At 38.8% G+C, this 19,088-nt stretch overlaps 1 protein-coding gene across 7 annotated transcripts in view; it reads right to left on the bottom strand.

Annotated features, from left to right (window-relative positions):
• LOC148676030 (nectin-3-like) overlaps positions 1-19,088 on the bottom strand; it is a 47,951-nt gene that overhangs the window by 6,535 nt on the left and 22,328 nt on the right. For 5 of the 7 annotated variants that reach the window (XM_088600545.1, XM_088600555.1, XM_088600584.1 and 2 more), the window contains exons 2-5: positions 18,329-18,422; positions 6,839-7,171; positions 4,130-4,423; positions 380-488 (exon numbers count right to left, since the gene is read on the bottom strand). In XM_088600545.1, coding sequence (XP_088456671.1) covers positions 380-488; positions 4,130-4,423; positions 6,839-7,171; positions 18,329-18,380 — 788 coding nt within the window. In that variant the 5' untranslated portion in view covers positions 18,381-18,422. Of the gene's footprint in view, positions 1-379; positions 489-4,129; positions 4,424-6,838; positions 7,172-12,109; positions 12,132-15,393; positions 15,516-18,328; positions 18,423-19,088 lie in introns of those variants that run through there. The other 2 variants (XM_088600564.1, XM_088600574.1) reach the window with 2 other exon arrangements.

The following is a 19,088-nucleotide window of genomic DNA, read 5'->3' as shown; positions in this document are numbered from 1 at the left end:
TAATCTCACTGGTCTTTTAGACCAGCAGATATGAGAGTTACTGGGAGCATGCAGGTGTGGGGCTCAGTCAGTGCCAACAGCAGTGTGAGTGCACTGGGCTGAGGAGTGATGCAGTTCTTACTGACAACACTGCAAGCCCACACGTCTGCACAAAGGCCACAGGGGCTGCTGCACGCCTGGGAAGTCCAGAAGTGTCCAGATGTGAACCATTTCTAGACTACAGGCCCAACAAGCCTTTTGAGAGCCCCAGGGGTCTTATTGAATTCTAGTGGTTATTCAGTTTCAGGCAGAGACTGCCATATTAAATATAAAAGTGAGACTGAATGAATATGCCAATTTTAAAAAATTAAGGAATAAATACTATAATTGAGACACATACCTATTCCACGAATAGCTGGTTGGGACAGGGTTAGCATCAGCCTGACAAAGGAAGACTGGATTGTTGGACGAAGTCTGCTCTGGTATTATGTTTACTGACTGCGGGGAGTCTGAAAAACAAAAACACAGTAATTACAGAGAAACTGACTTTATTGTTCTGAGAAAATACCAAGCTCACAAGAATATTTCCAACTACTCATGTGCTCACATTCATCAAAGTGACACGAATAAAGACGTTATTCACAATATTAGCCAAGTAAAACTCTGTTAAGTAGATACAAAGCAGTGAGCTGCTAAAATTATAGTCCCACTTCTAACTGTTGCATGCTTCTCCCAATTTAGCTGTAACGCTCCACATTGAAGACCTTCAGCCAATAAATAAAAATAGCACATGATCACATTCACAGCTAGTGGTAGCTGGTTAGCCAGATGATATCAGTCCAAATATAGCTTCGCTCCTAGACTGATTGTAGTTGTAGTTACAGAAAGATAAAAGTCAAGTAAAAACACTTGACAGTTGCAAAATATAAAAAGGACCTTTTAAAATATTCACAAACCTATTAAAACAACAAACAAAAACAAAAGCGATTTTGTAAACATGCTTTTCTATTCTGACAAAGCACACCCTGTAATAAACACTTAGAAAATGGAAACTCCCTAACCAGTAAGTGTCTAAAAATACTTTTGATTTTACAAACAACTCAACAGTCCTAGTTTCTAATGTCAAGCTCTATAAGAATAAGGAATTTACAGTTAAAAACCCATTTCCCCAACTTGATCTAACAGCTGCAGGCTTTCATTCCAGGTCAGCTCTTACTGAGCTCAATCCACTCATTACTGGCTTGATGGGACCAATTTAACAGCTTCTCCCAGCTCCGAGTGCTGGTGCTTTAGAGGGACCTAGAAATCCTGCAGACACACCAGCACTCCAGGGGTACAGGACTGACCACTCTATGCTGGGACTTGTTTGCACTTGGACCTCTCCATCCATCTGGGTGAGGTGTCTCTGACCTGTGGCCTCCCAGATGGTGGATTGTGTTTGGCTCCAACATCCCATCAGGTTAGAAATCGCTGGTTGTGAACACCCAGACTGCTGACAACAGTGCAACAGCTAAGCCCCATGTCCAACACACTGAGGCCATGAAGACAATGTGCTCTTGATAAGCGTGTCACATTGGTTCCATTCTGTGTTTTTCTGGAATTTCACCAGGCTTGACATTGATAAGATTAAATCACCTAATCATCACTTGTGCCAAAACAATTTCCTCACTCAGATAGTTTAGAGCTTATGCAACAGATTAAATAACTCACATGCATCACATTCATGAATTAATTACTTAGAATAATGCCTCAAAATGTAATCAATATCCAAAAATGTAATACCTTTTCTAAAAACCTGGCTGCACACATAAATCAATACATTTCTTTTTATAGTCAGTATACACTGTAAGAGGACCTGGGGAAGGGTCATCTCTAACCGGTATTTCAGGAACGAAACACTGAAAATACTAAATATGGACCTTAGCAAGATGGCGGCCAAAAGGAATCAGCTGACCAGGAAATGGAAAGGGTCTACCCTGAGAAACAACAAGACACAGCTGAGCCGCATCAGGAGCCGAAATATAAGTGCCCCGGAGGCAGTGAACAGGGTGGAAGCTGGTAAGGTGAATGCGGTTTGGAGGAAAAGAGAGGAAAGAGGTGCATGTTAAGGATCGGTCTAAGGAATACGGACTACTGAAAGGAGAAAGGGTTTATGGTTTTGAATTACGGACACTGGTTAAGGATACATCGCGGATTGGCTTTATTACGGACTTTTGGAAATCGGATCGGATCAGGACTAAGGGAACGGATTGCGGACTGTATTCGGAAGACAGTTGGAGGAAGAAACGGCACGGATCTCAGGAAAGGAAAGTGTGGTGTGAGTACTACCGTCATTTACATAAACTCTCCCCAGGAGACACCACAACACCTTCAAATGAGGTTTGCTGTAGCTTCGGTAAAGATTTCTGGTTTCATTTCCCTGAGAAGTCCATATGGGTCTGTACAACTGCAGAGCTTAGAACTGCAACCCTGTAATTTAAGTCATTAATCACTTCTACTGCTACTTTAGAAATTAAATAGTACATAAGGAAAGTATAGCTGACAAATAGTTTACTCAACCAACACAATACTGTAGTACCTCTTATTCCCAGTGACACATTTAGCCAATGTCCGCCTGGAATTTCCTCCCCCTTAAACATTTGTTATACTGTATCTCTGCAGCAGAACATAGCAGGAGCCTGGTTCAGGTCTTAAATTGAAGCTAATTTACTATTTATCACACTTCAGATATCATAGCTTTTAGATATAGAAGGGTGATATTATAAATCAATAAGACACGTTGCTGAATTACATAAAAGAAATACCGTGCTAATGTTTAAATTATGCTCTGTAAAAAACAGTCTAAAGGCCATTTGCTTCAGTTAAAATACTTCTGTAAAGTTTTACACACTCAAGTGAAAGACATGGAAGTGAGAGAGGTGACCATGCATGCCCAGAACATGACATGAACTCCACCATGCATTGGAACTACAAATACTAGCCAAGCAAGCAAAGTTTTATAGGCAGCGCAGACCAAGATAAACCTGTACCAAAGTGCTGGAGAGGTTACGGTGTGGAGAAACAAAGGAACCGCACGTGATCTACTGTGATCTACCGTGATCTATAGAACCAGCTCATCTGTGAGGCCTGGCGGAGAGAATATCATGGCCTGGCTCTCTCATCTCTATTGATGACACAACTAATGTCAGCTGCAGAAGGACTTCTGAAGTTTACAGAAATATTTTGTCTAATTTTGTCCCCTACAACATGATACTGGCACCTCCACGCTTGACAGCTGAGATGGTGCTGACTGGGTGATGTGGTCTCTTGGGCTTACGCTAAATTTAAGGATTTGCATTTAGAACTATTTTATCTTGACTGACCATAAAACCATCTGTCGTATACATTCAGCCTAACCTTTATGAGATTGAAGGTGCATTTTCTTTTTCACCTCTCATCCATACTGACCAGCTATGAGCAGGGACCAGGACCCTGTCCAATTATGAACATTGCCTGCCTTTTCGGACACAACTTGCAAATGTTTCAAAAACACTGTTGGCTTCACTAACCGGTTTCCTGATACCCCTCTGCTCATTTTGCAAGAGTGGCCTGTCTAGGTAGTATGGCACACATCAAATTTCTTAATGACTAACTTCACTGCACTCAGTAGGATAAATAACCTTTGTCCTGAGCTGTGTGCCTCTCAACCACTTCATCCCCAATTTATTTTGAAAAGTCCTTGGTATTTGTGGCCAGTCTGTACCATCATTTAATGAGTTGTGGCTGAAAATGAAGTACTATTTGAAGGAAATTATGAGAGAGAGATATTTACCGTCAAAGAAGTCAAGTTAAACCAAATTAATTACCCGCAGACTGAGACTAATATATTGATTTTGTGACATTTGCACCCAAAGTGATTTAAGGTTGCCGTAGAAAGTGATTGTGTAGAGTCTAAATATGAAGTTGTCTTTCAAAGCGTAATGATAGCCAACTCAGAAGACAAGAACACACAGTCACTTTTTGGTGGCTGTGTCTGTATCTTTAAACAAGTGGACTAGGACACAAAAACACAACCTGCCAGCAGCTACAGAGTACAGGACTTCCAAACCACACAGCCACAGGGCGACCAGTCTACAGGTCTGCCCGGAAGAGGAAGGAGGGCAGAACTCACAGCGCACGTCCAGCCTGTGAGAGACGACCAATTCCTTCTCCAGCGCCGGGTGCGTGACGACACACTGCACCTCCTCCTGGTTCAGGGACCTGGTGGGCACGGCCCAGAGGTGGCTCCTGACGGTTATCGTGCCGTTCTCGTTCACGGTGAAGTTCACGTCCTCGACTTCGTGGGGGAAAGCGGCTCTCCACAACACCTGGGTCTCCGGCTTGGCGTTCGCCGCCGTGCAGGTCGCCACCATGCTCCTGACGCTGCTCTCGTCCACCCCCGAGGACATGGTGACCCAAGGAGGAACTGGCAGGGCATGTAACACACGTCAGGAAAATACCAAACTTCATTCGACACAATCTTTTTCATTTGACAGAAATATTTAGTGAGTTTTATTTTTATTTCCATGTGAATGATGCACCTCTTTCAGAAGAGTTTCTAATTTATGCATTATCTAGGTATCTTCAAGTTTTAATTAGAAACTGGATATTGGTATTAACGACATACTGTATACTGTACATGAAAAAATTAATACCACAGTACAGGATCATAGTTTTCATTCACTGAACCTTGTTACACTCAAAATGTATGTATTCTGTTTGGTGAAGGTGAAGCAGGTGAAGTACAGAAAGGAATTGTGCAACCCAGGGCCGGCGCTACGGGGGTGCAATGGGTTCAACTGCAACTGGGCCCAGATCTAAGGGGGGCCCATTGCTAATGTCATTAAAATGGCAGCTTTTTTTTGAAAGAAAAGACCATCCGTAAAATAAACAAACGAGAGATCATATGTCAGGTATGGAAGCCCATTTCCGCCAGGAAGTAAAAAAAAACGCGCTATAGTATCTCAGAATTGCGACTTAGCAACTCAGAATTGCGACTTAGCAACTCAGAATTCTGGCTCTATATCTCACATTTGCGACTCCGAAATAGCCCATATTTCACTGTCTGTCCTTTTGCTATTGTAACGGATTCAGTATCTAGGGCGTGTGCCCCCGCTGCTCCCACCCTAGTTCGTGCCTCACTGCATTGGCTCGAACCCAGGTCTTGCCAGCTGAGCTAAAGAACTTCTTTTTTAAGTAAAAAAGGACATACAATGGAAATATGTAAAAAGTATACGTTTCAGCTTTTATAATTATAACCCGGATGGAATAGTGCATGGTGGGCTTTTTAAAAAAGTTTTTATTTAAACACCAGAAATACAAAAACAGAGACAGAATATGAAATAAGATACAGAAATAGACACTTCACATCCAGAGGAATTCACAATTTTAAAAGCTGAAACTTATACTTTTTACATATTTCCATTGTATGTCCTTTTTTACTTAAAAAAGGTCTTCTTTAGCTCAGCTGGCAAGACCTGGCTTCAAGCCAGTGCAGTGAGGCACGAACTAGGGTGGGAACGGTGAGGGCACAAGCCCTAGAACTCGAATCCGTTACAATAACAAAAGGACAGACAACAAAATACGGGCTATTTCAAAGTCGCAAATGTGAGATATAAAGTCGCAATTACGAGATATAAAGCCGGAATTCTGAGAAACTAAGTCGCAATTCTGAGAAACTAAGTCGCAATTCTGAGATACCATAGTGCGTTTTTTTTTTACTCCCTGGCGGAAACGGGCTTCCATAGTCAGGGGTGGGGAACACGGTGTATTATCAAATAGCAACATTAGTCTGGCATATTTTAAAATAAAACACAATGATGGTTAATTGGTCATTGGCGCGTTCATTCCAAAAAGTGTTTCGGATCTGTTCCCCTGCAAGACTGAGCAAGAGACAAGCTTAGATTTAGCTAAGTTATGTTAGTTACTGTGCAACATGTAAGCGTTGCAGAAATATAAGTCGGGTAGTGAGAAACGCAAAGAACAGAAAAGACAATTAGAAACCCTTTCCAAACACAGTGACAGCATGTCAAGTGTTTTGAATAATTCCAGTTGCTGTTGCCAGTGCTGAACGCTCATTTAGCAAACTGAAATTGATCCAAACTTATCTAAGGTCCACCATGTCACAGGAATATACAGGCGGGCTTCTTGAAGGAATAAACTTAGTCTGGGTAGTAACCACCACCATCTAGATATCCAAGCTAGACTACTGAACTAGCTTGCAAACTAATTATTTTATTGTAACGGAACAATATTATTCTGAACAAGACATCATTTGGGCACAGGAACTTATTTGATTATACATTGCATTTCATTTGATTAATCAAAAACGGAGGCAGCCCATGATAATGCCTGTGGCAACTTTGTGCTTGAAATGCGCTGCTCTTTGCGATCTTCCGTATGTACACAAACATCATTGGAATATTTTTGCTAGTGAGGCGCTGTTTATTGTTTTACAATATTGAGACAATAAGTCTTTCTTCACTTTGAAAATCAAGCGGTAAGTAACCAAGAGACAGTATTTGCCTGTGAGGAAACCCTGAGTTTTTTAGGTCTTACTGGCACAGTTCTAAAGGATCCAAAACCCTAATACATGACAATTTCCAACTAAAATTGTGAACACATACTACCATTGTAGTAAAATTCAGCAGTGCCAGACAGCCCACCTGGCCTGTATATAGACCCTGATATATACTTTGGATATATGTATAGATATTACCATAAAGCTTTCATCATTTAAGATAGAACTTAACATACTGTACCTGTTCATACAAATCTTAAGCAGATTAGTAATATACAAAAATAAAAAAATATTTTAAAAGAACAAAAACTACAGACTTACCAATTACTGTAAGTGGAATCTCGTGTTTGTACGGTCCAGATGGAAATATTGTGAAAATGCAGATGTAGATACCTTCATCAGAAAGCGATACATTTGAAAGCTGAATAGATCCATCCAAGAATTTGTAATTTCCCACAAATCGGACTCTTCTTCCAAACTCATTCATGGCACGGGGGCCTTCGTCAGTGTATATGAAAAAGTTCATTGGATCTGAAGCCGTTTTTCTCTGCCAAGATATCTGTGTGAGTTTTTCTTTAGTGTCGATTAATCTACAGGTTAAAGTGACATTTTCTCCCAATACGGCTGTTTTCTCTCCATCTATGACTTGTATTCCTGTGGAAACAAAACAATACAAGCATCACTGTGAATATGGCATTCTAAAATAATTATATATTTGTAAAGACATGTGTTAGGGATCACGGAGAGATTTTGTTTTCCAGACTCACTTGGGCCACAGCTTTGAGCTGGCAGGATAACAGGATGTTTAACAAATCTGTTAAAGATTTGTCCTATTAAACTCTGACAATTTCAGGTAAACTGATCATTTCAATACCTTTGCCAAAATATTGGGACCAACAAATTAAACTGTGATGTTAGCTGAATTCATCAAACACTATCCATGAAGTAAAAACATGACTGGTAAGTTTAGCTCCTAAGTATTTTATTTAGAATAAAATCAATTCATTTCTGCCTTCTCTTGTCAGAACCTGTTCTACCTTCTTCAGTCAATTGAAAAAATGATAGTGTTCATCCTTTTTTACAGAAACATGCAGATTTGGAAAATTGGTTCAGTGCTACTTGTTAGCGAGATGTTTTTTGTTTGGGAAATTAGGCTCATAAAAGAACTGTGAACTTCAAACCCTTTGACATCAGAGCTCAGTGGATTTGAAAGCCAAATGAAAACCAAAGATCTTTCTGTAAAACAAAGGCAGGCAATTTTAAAGTTGAAAGAAAAGAAAAAAGCAGAACCTTAGCAAAAGAGACTGGGCATACCCAAAGTCAACAATCTGGAAAAAACAAACCACTGGTACACCTACTGAGGAAAACATCTGCAGATAAGAACAGCAAAATGATTAAAGTAGTCAAGGAAAGCCTTGAAACAGCCTTCACTGAAACTGCAAACAGCCAAGAAAATGCTTCCATACTTATTGAGCGGTGCTGAACCATACAGTATGAAAATGAGCCAGAACACATGGCTAGTGCAAGCAAGAATGGCCAAGTCATTTAATCCAACCGAACTGCACTTTACACGTTTAAAAAAACTGGATACACAACACTCCCAAAATAGTTGAGAATTCCAAGGTGGCAACTGCAAAGTCTTGATAAGGCATTTCAAATGACTTCACAAAAGGTTTAGTGAGGTCTGCTTAGTTTTTGTTCCAATCTGATCTCAGACTCATACTCATAAAAATAAAAATTACAAATAGAAATTGCTCAAATAGAAATTACTCGATTGTGAAGCACAAATATCCATTTTCACTTTGCTGGCCTAGTATTGCTGTAAGGTTTCTCAAAAATCATAATTATACAAAAGTTGTACTGAAAGTTATTATATATAATATGTTATTCAAAATGGCCATAACTGTGCTTGTCATGACAAACTAGACAATTACAGTTCTAATTATATTCAGGTCTGCTTTACTGAGCACATCTGAGATGCTGAGAAAAGTCCAGAAATGAATTAGATGGTAGGAGAGAGGAATTCTAGTAAGCATCTTTGTCAGAATAGAGTAAGGGTCTCCATCTCTCATCCTGGAAAAGCATCAGCCACCAGGGTTTTAGGTCACTACTGAATCACCAGTTTCTGAAAACTCTGAAACCACTTCATGGTGATCAGCTAAGCAGGTGACTTGTTAAATTATATTAGATATAATTTTGGACCCAAACCTGATTGACTTCACAATCTTCACAAACAGGTGACTTATAAGAAAACCTGGACTGGGGCTGCTTTGTAGCAGAGCTCTGTAGTGGGACTGCGATCCAGAGGGTGGTGGAGCATGTTATCTCTGTTGTGGGCAGACTGGCGTAGAACAAATTTACTGCGTTATCGATGGGAACAGGTGGTTAAATATTCAACGATTTGGTATAACACAAGTGTTATCTAATGAAATTCCGAGAACAAGCGCATAATTTGGAAAGAGTATGTCGATGGCGCACACAAACTAACACACCCAACCCAGTGCAGACAGCAAAGCTAGTCAGGAAACACAGTTTTATTCATAGTACCTTGAAATAAACTAGTGGAAAGATCTAATTTTGTTACATTTTTTTATTTAGAGGCCTATACAGTACATTAACAACAGGATCATGACCCATGACTTTTTTTCTTGTCCAGAGACTAAACACCACGCTTTGTGGGAAAAACAGGGGCGTAGAAAGACATTCTGCAATGTTTCAGGCAATGTATTGAATTGTTAATGTCAAGTAACAATTGTCAAGGGAACATAAAATATTATCTTGTGGCTTTGGCAGTTAAAAAACAATAAAGTCCTTCTTTGGAACTTTCACACTGCTAACTGATGAAAATTAAGCACAAGCGTATGGCCATGCTGATAATGCCTCAGTACTGCTCTAATTGGAAGGAGGGGTAGGAGATAAAGCATATTTTGCCAACTTATCTTTGCTTTGCAGAAACTTCAAAAACTGTCAAAATATTTAAAAACCTTAATGTTTTGTTTTCAATATAATTAAGATACAAATACATCTCTAACATCTGCATTGTTTGTAATTAGAAAAATTACTAAATTAAAACATACTTATATTATTAAAAGACATTTAAAATCTTCACAGGGTAACAGGCAAATTATTAATGAACTTTGATAAGTGATGCATGTTTTCTGAAAACAAGCATTAAACTCACAATAAATTTCCTACATTAACTAAAATTCCCCTGTTATACTGAGAAACATGGCAATGGAAAGTGAAATCAACACTTTTAGCATGCAGGAAAGTACCAAAACTGCGCAGAAACCCAACAGCACCTTTGTGCAAACTTCACTAGTGAAATGCATGAAATGTAATTTATGATGGCTATGCTAAAATTATTATTATAAGTGTTTTCTTAAACAGGATTTGTTTTGCAAAACTAATGTTTTAGTTACTGCAGTCCTCACACCAGCATTACCTCTAACAAAATTCTTACCAGTTTATCAGGCAAAGGAGAGACTAAGACTGAAACAAAAGCTGCAAAAGAAATGTCTGGGCTGTGGTTTCATGACCTTCACATGATCCACAGCTCTTCTCCCAATTTCTTTTTGCCAGGCATTGAATTATCTCTCTTGTGGGAACACTAGGACAGCCCAGAACGAAAATAATCTCTCTGCAACTCATAATAGCAACACAATACAGAATGGAAAGTTGTTCAGAACTCCAGAAAAGTGAGAAGTGAAAAGTGTGAAAAAGAAGCACCTTTAACAAAACTCTTAACGGAATGAGGTTATACTCTCATGCAGACAGGATATGACAGATCAATATCAAGGGATGCAGAGGTGTAGAACATATCACAAAGCCATGTTGTCTTCGGTGATACCCTATTTTTTTCCCCCAAAAAAGGCTGGATGAGACCCTCAAATCTGTTTGCTACTAATTACCAAACAAGCAACTGTAGGTGCTCCAAATGCCCTTCTCTAATGACAACTATTCTTGTTCTATCTTGTTTTGCTGGGGCTTTTCACCACATCATGTTCACTTAACCTGAACAGAACTGCCGTTCACTTCCCGTGGTGCTGGACATTAGTCTAAATTCTTAATTCTTAATTATCCCACGCAAACACAGACTTTACAATGCAGCATGAAAGGTCTTATTTAGTTTAATTTGAATGTGAAGAGAGTGAGTGTGAAGTTGTGTAGCAACAAAGATCGACAAAATAATACAGGGCATCATTCAAAGTCAGTTTGCCACAGATGGCCTCTATATGCTGTTCGTAAGGTTGGAAAAAAAATTATGGGTTGGAGGAGGAAGGGCATACGGCATATACATTTACAGATACAGTATATTTCCATGTGGTTTACCATCTACTGTGCTGGAGCTGCCTGGCACCCACGTCTGCGAGGAAGAAATCTTTTTATGATAGAAAACAAACAGAAGCCAGGCGTGTTGCCATGACTACATGAACCACAGCACCATGGGAAGAGCGCCTACCTCACCTTGATAAGTAGCACATTTAGGCCCTGACGCACATTTACCATTTCAGCATAATAGTATTACAAATCACTAAGAGACCGAGAGCTTCTGAAATCCAGTTAGTCTTTCTCATTATGCTTGTTTTTTTGCTGGATAAAGAACCTCCCACGACAAAAAAATCCTAAACATGCACAACACACCTGCTTTTTTCATCCAAAACTGTATCTGGCTTCTTAAGTTTAATCACAAAACACTTGTGCAGCTCAAGATTTACTTTAACTACAACCAAATACAACATCTGACATTTTTATCAAATACAGGATGCCTGGGAACATTTTCTTTTAGATCTAATGTGGGTTTTGGTGCTGCTCTTCAGCCTGCAAACACCACTTGTAACTTGAAAAACAAAAATATTATTTTCTGCCTGCTGATATTTAAATTAAGGTCACTTTTTACAGTACGCACTTGAGCAATCAGCTTGGTACAGCTTGTAGGAATCCAATTACTGAAAATTGATCACTTCCTAGATAAGATTCAGAACAAACTGTACTAGACCTTAGAAAATATCTCTCACATAATCAACATGGGGTCATAAATTAACATCTTTATTTTGGTGAAGAGGTTCAAGTAGGTAGGTAGCTGTATCACCATACACAGACTGCAAAAGAACAGGTTAAGGTTTAATCTTTGCTGAAAGGAAGAGAAAAGAGACAACACTTCAGCTGCAGAACCTTCTTCAGGTATGAGGGAGAGAGGGGAAATAGGAGATAATCAAAGAATGGGGAAACAAAAGACAGGGTAGTTAAGAAAGAGTATGGACACTCAGGGAGAACAGGAGGAGAGGTGTGAAGTCAAAACCTGCAATTGAATAGACTAGGATTTAGCAGTAGAGAGGGGGAAGGGTTGATCCAAGTTTCAGGATAATTTTGGTTTCGGATGTCTTTCTGAAACCCCTCTTGTGAGGACACAGGTGGACAGATCAGTACGATCTTGGCATTAGAGGTGACATGAGGAACTATCAGTTTAGAGAGATCTTTTACCCTTACAACTCTGAAATGATCCCTGCCAGTCTCCTTCCTGCCTCACCAGTGTAAAGAACTGGGCATTTTCTGCAAGAGACACAGTAAGAACATTTATTTTGTGCTTACCTTTCAGCTCGCTAGTTTACCTCTGGTTCATGACCATCCAGGAATTCTGTTTACTAAGCAGGTTGTTTTTCAAGAATGTAAAAAGTAAAAAAGGGGCTGTTTTTTTCTCTGTATACTCAAAAAATTATTTTCTCCATAAAAACTGCCATTTATAAAAATAACTGTTCTTATAGCTATTTCAGTATATTTTCTCGTGTATTATAAACAAGTACTCCTTTTTTAAATTTCCAGTCCATTTTCAGATTTTTGTGGTTACAGCGCCTGGTTCACAGAAGCCTTAAGTGCTCATGTTACGTCCCAGTGTGTGGTCTGTGTGTGTTTTTTTATGTTCCACACTGCTGACCCTTGATTGTTCTCCCTTTCCCATTGGCCCACCATCACACCACTGTTTCAGTATGATGTCATCATCAATTAGCTCTCAGCCAATCAGAACACATCTTATTCAGCATATAACAAGGAGGTTTTCAAAAATGTTTTGTTTTGTTTGTGTATTTTCGTATAGCTTTGGCTTTGTTGTTTTGTTGGTTTTTGTTCGTTTGTTTGTGCTTATCCTTGTTTTGCCATTACCTTGCCCTAACGTGTTACATGTTCAACTTTTGTGTTCTTTTGTACCCTATTCCTGTTGATTACTCTTGTTTTCCCTTATTTGTATTCCTGGTTCACTTATGTTTTGGTGTTTAGTACGGGTGAGTGCCATTTGTCTTGTATGGTTTTGGGTATTCAGTGGAGGTTAGCTAGGGCGTTGAAGACGCCAAAGACCGTGTGTTTTGGATTTTCTTTTGTAGTCAGATTAGCTTTCCCTCACTTTCCTAGCCAGCTCCATTTTGTTTGTTATTTTCTTTTCTTCGGCACCACTCTAGTTCCTTACCATTGTTATCACGCTTCCTAGTCCCTCACCAAAACCCACCTGCTTCCAAAAGAATTATCCTAAATGTTACACCCCTTTACCCCTAGACACTTGGGGTTGTAATAGCTCATTAACAAATTATTCAGTAATACAGAGAAAGCAATATATACTGATGGGGGGGTAAGAAATGCAACACCTCCTCCTCCACACTCTGGCCCTCCTGTCTGCGTGGAGAGGCTGAAGAGTGACTCATCTGTGAAGAGGACCTGATGCCACTGCTGACGAGTCCATCGCAGCCTCTGTCTGGCCCAAGCCAGTCGGGTGTGACATCTAGGAGGTGTGAGCAGAGGGCCTCTGAGATGTTGCCTTGCTCTAAGGCCAGCAGCATGGAGCCTCACTGTCCAGTCACTGACGCAAGCATTGTGTCTACCAGCAGTTTCAGCAGCAGTATGGGTGGCAGATTTGAAACGATCTCTCAGATGGACCAGTCGGATGTGTCGGTCCTGCTCTGGTGTGGTCACTTGAGAGTGACTGTTGCATTTCTTTTTTCCATCAATATATTTTACGAGACACAGATTGTTAAAATATATTATTAAAGTTAAAAAAATTAAAATGTGTCATCATTAAATTATTCAGGCCTCTGCTCTGCATAGAAAATCACATTTTTGTGTTCACATAATGGAATAGGCTCCTGTATAGAGAAAGCTATATTTAAGAAAAACACAACTATAGGGTTGTTTTTTTTAATACTCTCTAATTTGACACAAACTATCATTTAGTCACTTCTGATTATAACTAACTAAGCGTTTATCCTGAGACTGGTATCTACACAGAGATTGTAGTAAACAGTGCTTGAAGACAATTCTAGCAATGGTTTGCTTGAAGATGTTCATAAGACATCTAACAATTCTAGGCTCTAAAGCCATCAGTGCCTGTAACCAATTTCAACAGTTTTTTATCTGTTTTAAATAAACAAATTAAACAGCCTCTGAAATTGTGGTGAGAATGGCAGAAGTCCGTTTTGTTACCTGGCTCTGCCTAGCACAACACCCACTCAGACTCCGGATTTGGAATTCATGACCATTTTTGTGCCACCTACAAATCATTATAATCTCCCTGAAACACCTCTATTAAAACATCAACAGCTGCGCAGCTGTTTGCCGACAACAAAACAGAAAAATAATGTTTACAAAGATGGGTTTAGGAAGAAGGGAAGATCGCAGGTGCTGAAGGTCTGCAGTGCTTCCTGTGTTTGGACTTTTTTTATCCTCATCATTGCTCTTGTGAAGCCAACTATGATGGTACAAAGAGCACCAAAGCACAATGAAATTTATTGCACTGACTGGACATTAAGCTGCACTGTTTCACAAAAAAATGACTAACAAGGAACCTAATAAATGAAAGACTAAAGTTTCAGGTGCAGACCCTTTTTGATGTGTGAAGGTATAAAAAACAAATTATCCTCACATAGCTCAGATCTTTTCGGGTACTGAATGATGAATGAATATTTTTAATAATGTTATTTTTATTTTTTTTATAGTCTGAAAATGTGCACGCAAGCTTCATGAAGTACATCTTTGAGGAAGATTCCGAAAGGAGAAGTGGACTTTCAAATGAAAGTTGAGGAAGTGATCAAACCTTAATTTTACACACTTCTCCCTCAGCTCAGTGTCAGGCACTTAAGTGCCCAGTATTGCCAGAGACAATTCCTGTCATCTTCAGCTGTGCTATTTACTCTCTTGCACCTCCAAACTGAATTCCAGTGGCGTTGCCACACCCAGCTAACTCCCTGCCCTGGCCAAACTCTTTTCCACTATCCTCCCTTGAGGCTCCATATTTCCAACCATTCTTCAGTCCCAGATACAAGCACCCCACGCATACATAACACAGCCTCCTAAGCCTACACTTTCCTGAGCTTTTCTACACGGCCCCTACCTGTCACACGAAACCACTGGTACACCACATTCTATTTATCAGTCTCTGTCATCAGTTTTCAAGATGTTCCTTACTTTACAGAGCTGCTTCAAGTTAGTATAAACAGGTCTTCCATAACATTTCAGTGTTGTTTATGTCCAGACTCGACCAATCAAAAATGCTCTATTTGTACTTCAGCTATTGTGTTATAGATCTGCTTGTTATACTCAAAACTATTGTCTTAATACAGCTTAATATTATTATTAATAGGTGGCCTGACATTCTTATGCAGAATATACTGATACAACACTGATTTCATGGTTCCATCAATAGTTACAAGCCATCCAGGTGCTGAAGCAGTAAAAACCAGTAAAAACCATAAAAATCCTACCAGCATACTTGATGGTCAGGATAATGCTCTTCTGTTGGAATGAACTGTTTAGTTTTTACCATACAAAATGTTTCTCATTGTGGCCAAAAGATTATAAACTTTTTTACTTTTCTGTCCAGAGAACATTCTTACCATAGTCTTGTGGATCATCCTGGTGCTCTTTGATGAACTTGAGACTTGTGGCAATGCTCTTTTTATATGAGCAATGGTTTCTTGTTGTTTATCCTCTCATGAGCTATCCTCTCAGTCTTTTCCTGATGGTTGAGGCAAGACCACTGACATTAGCCACAGCTAGATGATATCCTTAGATGATATTAGATTCTTTGTAACATTCTGGATAATTTAACAGGGTGCTCTAGGGGAACTCTTGCCAGGATGACTTGTTCAGAGTTATTAGTGGTCAGGGATACTTTAACTTTGAAGACTCTCTGGCAGTAGATGGAAGGAATATTTAGAAATTAACAAATTTGACGCTCACATGCATCAAACTACTTTTTATGAGTAGAATTTGAAATAGATTTGAATTTCTGTCAACAAATCCTTTTCATTTTCCACTAACTTGTATGATGAAGACCAAACTTGGATAGTTTCTAACCATTAAATAGGACAGAGCTACCCAAACTCAGTTCTAGGTTGTCACCCATTTAACCACTTTATTTTAATTATCATATATACACAGAATACACAGAAATACCCATTCTGTACTTTTGCCTCACATTCAATTTTTGAACAAAAAGCTATTCTGACTTCCTTGTCCCAGTACTTATGGCAGGTATATACAGTCCTACATCTATTTCCCTCGGGGTCTTTGATGAGTTGGAGGATGAATGGATTCCTTGGCGCACAGAACATGAATGTGTAATGTAATATTTTCATATAGTCTTTCAGCTGAGGTTAGGCCCATAAGCCTCCAGCCTAACAGTACCCTACACTATAATGACACTCTTTAAATAACTTGCAATAAAAACAAACCACTAGTGAGCACTAGGAAAACTAGGGGACTTCCAGATCTATGAAACAGTTATTAACAATAGTTACTGTGGTTTTAATATAAATATAACCAGGCCTGGCCCAAAGCAAATACAAAAACTCGATTGCCTATGATCTTTAGGTTTGTACTGTGTACGTTTTCTTCTTATATGAATCATGGTTTAAATTCTGTTACATCTAATTCACTAGCTGAGATAATATGCAAAGCAGAAATATGAGATATCCTCAGTTTTTTTATATCCACCACACGTATTTGAGTGCTAAAATACTTGGAAACTCCAACATTTATTCTTTGGTTAAAACAACCCAAAACCCATGAAGTGTTTTTCAGTGTGTTAGTCACAGTTTCACCATGCAGCCTTAAATAACCGAACTAAATTTCCCAATTCTCTAATTACAAATAAAACAGATCTGAAATAAATGTGTGAACTATAAAATGCTCACAACATTACTTTTTAGTAACTTAACTTATATTACAAGTTCCTTTTGCAGCACAGAAAACACCACCCTTCCCATGATTAATTAGGTCAGGCAGCCCCTGAATTCAATTGCAATGCCAGTCAAACATTTGCTATGGGGGAGTGGTGTCCAGTGTTTAGAAACTCATATCTGGACACACAAGCAGATGCTTTGCAAATCTGTTTGACCTCCTTTGTAAGAAAACCAAAGACATCTGGACTTCTCAATAATTTTCACACAACTCTGAAAATGCTGAAATGGAAGCCCTGATGGGGCTTCAACCACTTGAAACACTATTAATTATAACACGATCTTCAGACCACAGAAACTGAACACTCAATGATGTACTAAAAACAGTAAACATTCACAGTATCTCTACACACCTTAACATGAGTGTGACAATATATTTATATTAAATATTTTTAATACTGAACATTTTTTCATGTGCAATACAGTATTGAAAAGGAAGCTGTTTAAATGCTTGCAGAAGTGCATGCTGTGACTGCTGTAAGGGTGCAAGTTCAGATTTTCAACTTGTAAACTGTGAAGCACAAACACACTGATCTTTAAAACTCACAAAGTAACTGTTGCTCTATAGAGCTCTAACAGGGCTCATCTGGGGGTAGGCCTGTTGTAGTGATGTAACCCTATGGAACTTAAAGACATTGCATACATGCTGGGTCACATGAAGGCCTTAAGGCACAAAGAATTATTTTACTTCCTGACCTGCATGAATCGATGGATCAAATCCCGGCCACAAATGAGTTATGTGACATGACTTCACAATATCTTACAGGAAAGTACATTGTCCTTTAAAATAAAGCCTTGCCCATTCTATATTTTCTATCACATCTTAGTTAGATAGAATGTATTACATTCCTGGTCTACACGAATGTACAGTAATATGGCATGTGCTCTTTTCATGTCAGCAGCTCAGCTTTTTACATGGTAAATTAAAGAGCTTAAAATATTCACTAAATATAGAATTAAATGATCACCTGGCTCTCTTACAGAGAAAATGGGTGTTTAATGATTTGCAATTCAAAGTAATTAATATTCTCTATTTCTGTGTGACTGGATTTCCCAGGGTTTACTGTATGAGCTCAATACACCAAAGAGATAACATCACATGAGATGCTTTTCGCAACATAGTTTACATTGCCTCTATCATTCTTTCAAACACTTTCTTTTGGATAAAAGTGTCACTCCTTCTGCCTATCAAGATAAATCTACTTTAAAATGGACGTAAATAAGACCTACTACACATAAGTTTAAACAGGACAGATTCCCATTTAGACAACTGATATGCACTTCCAAAAGCGATAACATTTTCATGATTATTTTTCAAGCAATGTGAAAGTCATAATCTCAGTGTCAGGTAAGCTCTAATGAAACACAGCATTCATAGATAGATAAATACATAGATAATACTTTATTAATTCTGTAGGGAAACTGATGGCCAAGAACAAGAAATATTGCCCTGGTGAACAATTATTCATTTTCTTCTGCTTCACGGTCTGAATAAAGGACAACATAATTACAGTATGTTCTAAATTTCTCCCTTCTGCAAAATGGTAAGGGGAAAAGAGCACCCCTCTGTGTAATGAAAATTCCTTACCTTCCACAGGAATGTGTAGTAGAAACAAGATCCAAAAGGCAGCTCTCTTCATAGCTTAACAAGACTGGGACAACAAACATTTTCCAGAAAATGCCTGCAGACAAAAAAATGCAGATTAAAAAAAACTATGTTTTTTGACAGGACTTTGATGGAACAAAGCTAATAAAAAAGATAGCTCAAGTACAGTAGGGAGCTGCGTCAGCACGCTTAGGCTGCAAAGGAACAAGTAAAGGCTTATTACATGCTGAAAAGAGAAGAAAAGAAATACAAATGTTTCGGCTGAGGAGCCTTCTTCAGGTGGACACACACAGTATAGGAAAAACTACAATGCTTTTAAGGAATAGTAAGCAATATTACATAAACCATGACCTGGGAAGAGATTTTAAGAGCAGTTTAGGCTTTTTAAGCTGTTTCAAAATGGGTCCTCCTGTCTGATTTGAGGACATCACAATTTATTCCCCACATTTGCCTCAATAAGGAGTGGTTCTGAAATCCGGAAGAAAAACTACAAAATACTAAGTTTCATAGCTTTCAAGCAGATGACAGTGTCATAAAATTCTGCAGAAGTAAAGCATAAATTCTGCAGACATAAAGCAATGTTACAAAACATACAGTATGATAAGGAACTACAGTTAGCAGTTCCTCACTTATCAGATAGTGTTGTTTTATGCAGCAAAAGACTTGTCAAAGCTTGAAATAAAAAAATGCCTTATTTCACGCAAGAACAAAATCCATAGCTCAAATTCAGATTTTCAGGAGA

Source organism: Lepisosteus platostomus, chromosome 2, assembly GCF_059453375.1.
Source record: "Lepisosteus platostomus isolate fLepPlt1 chromosome 2, fLepPlt1.hap1, whole genome shotgun sequence".
NCBI lineage: Eukaryota > Metazoa > Chordata > Actinopteri > Semionotiformes > Lepisosteidae > Lepisosteus > Lepisosteus platostomus.
Note: the sequence above shows the minus strand (reverse complement) of the source record. Positions and strands in the feature narration are given on the sequence as shown.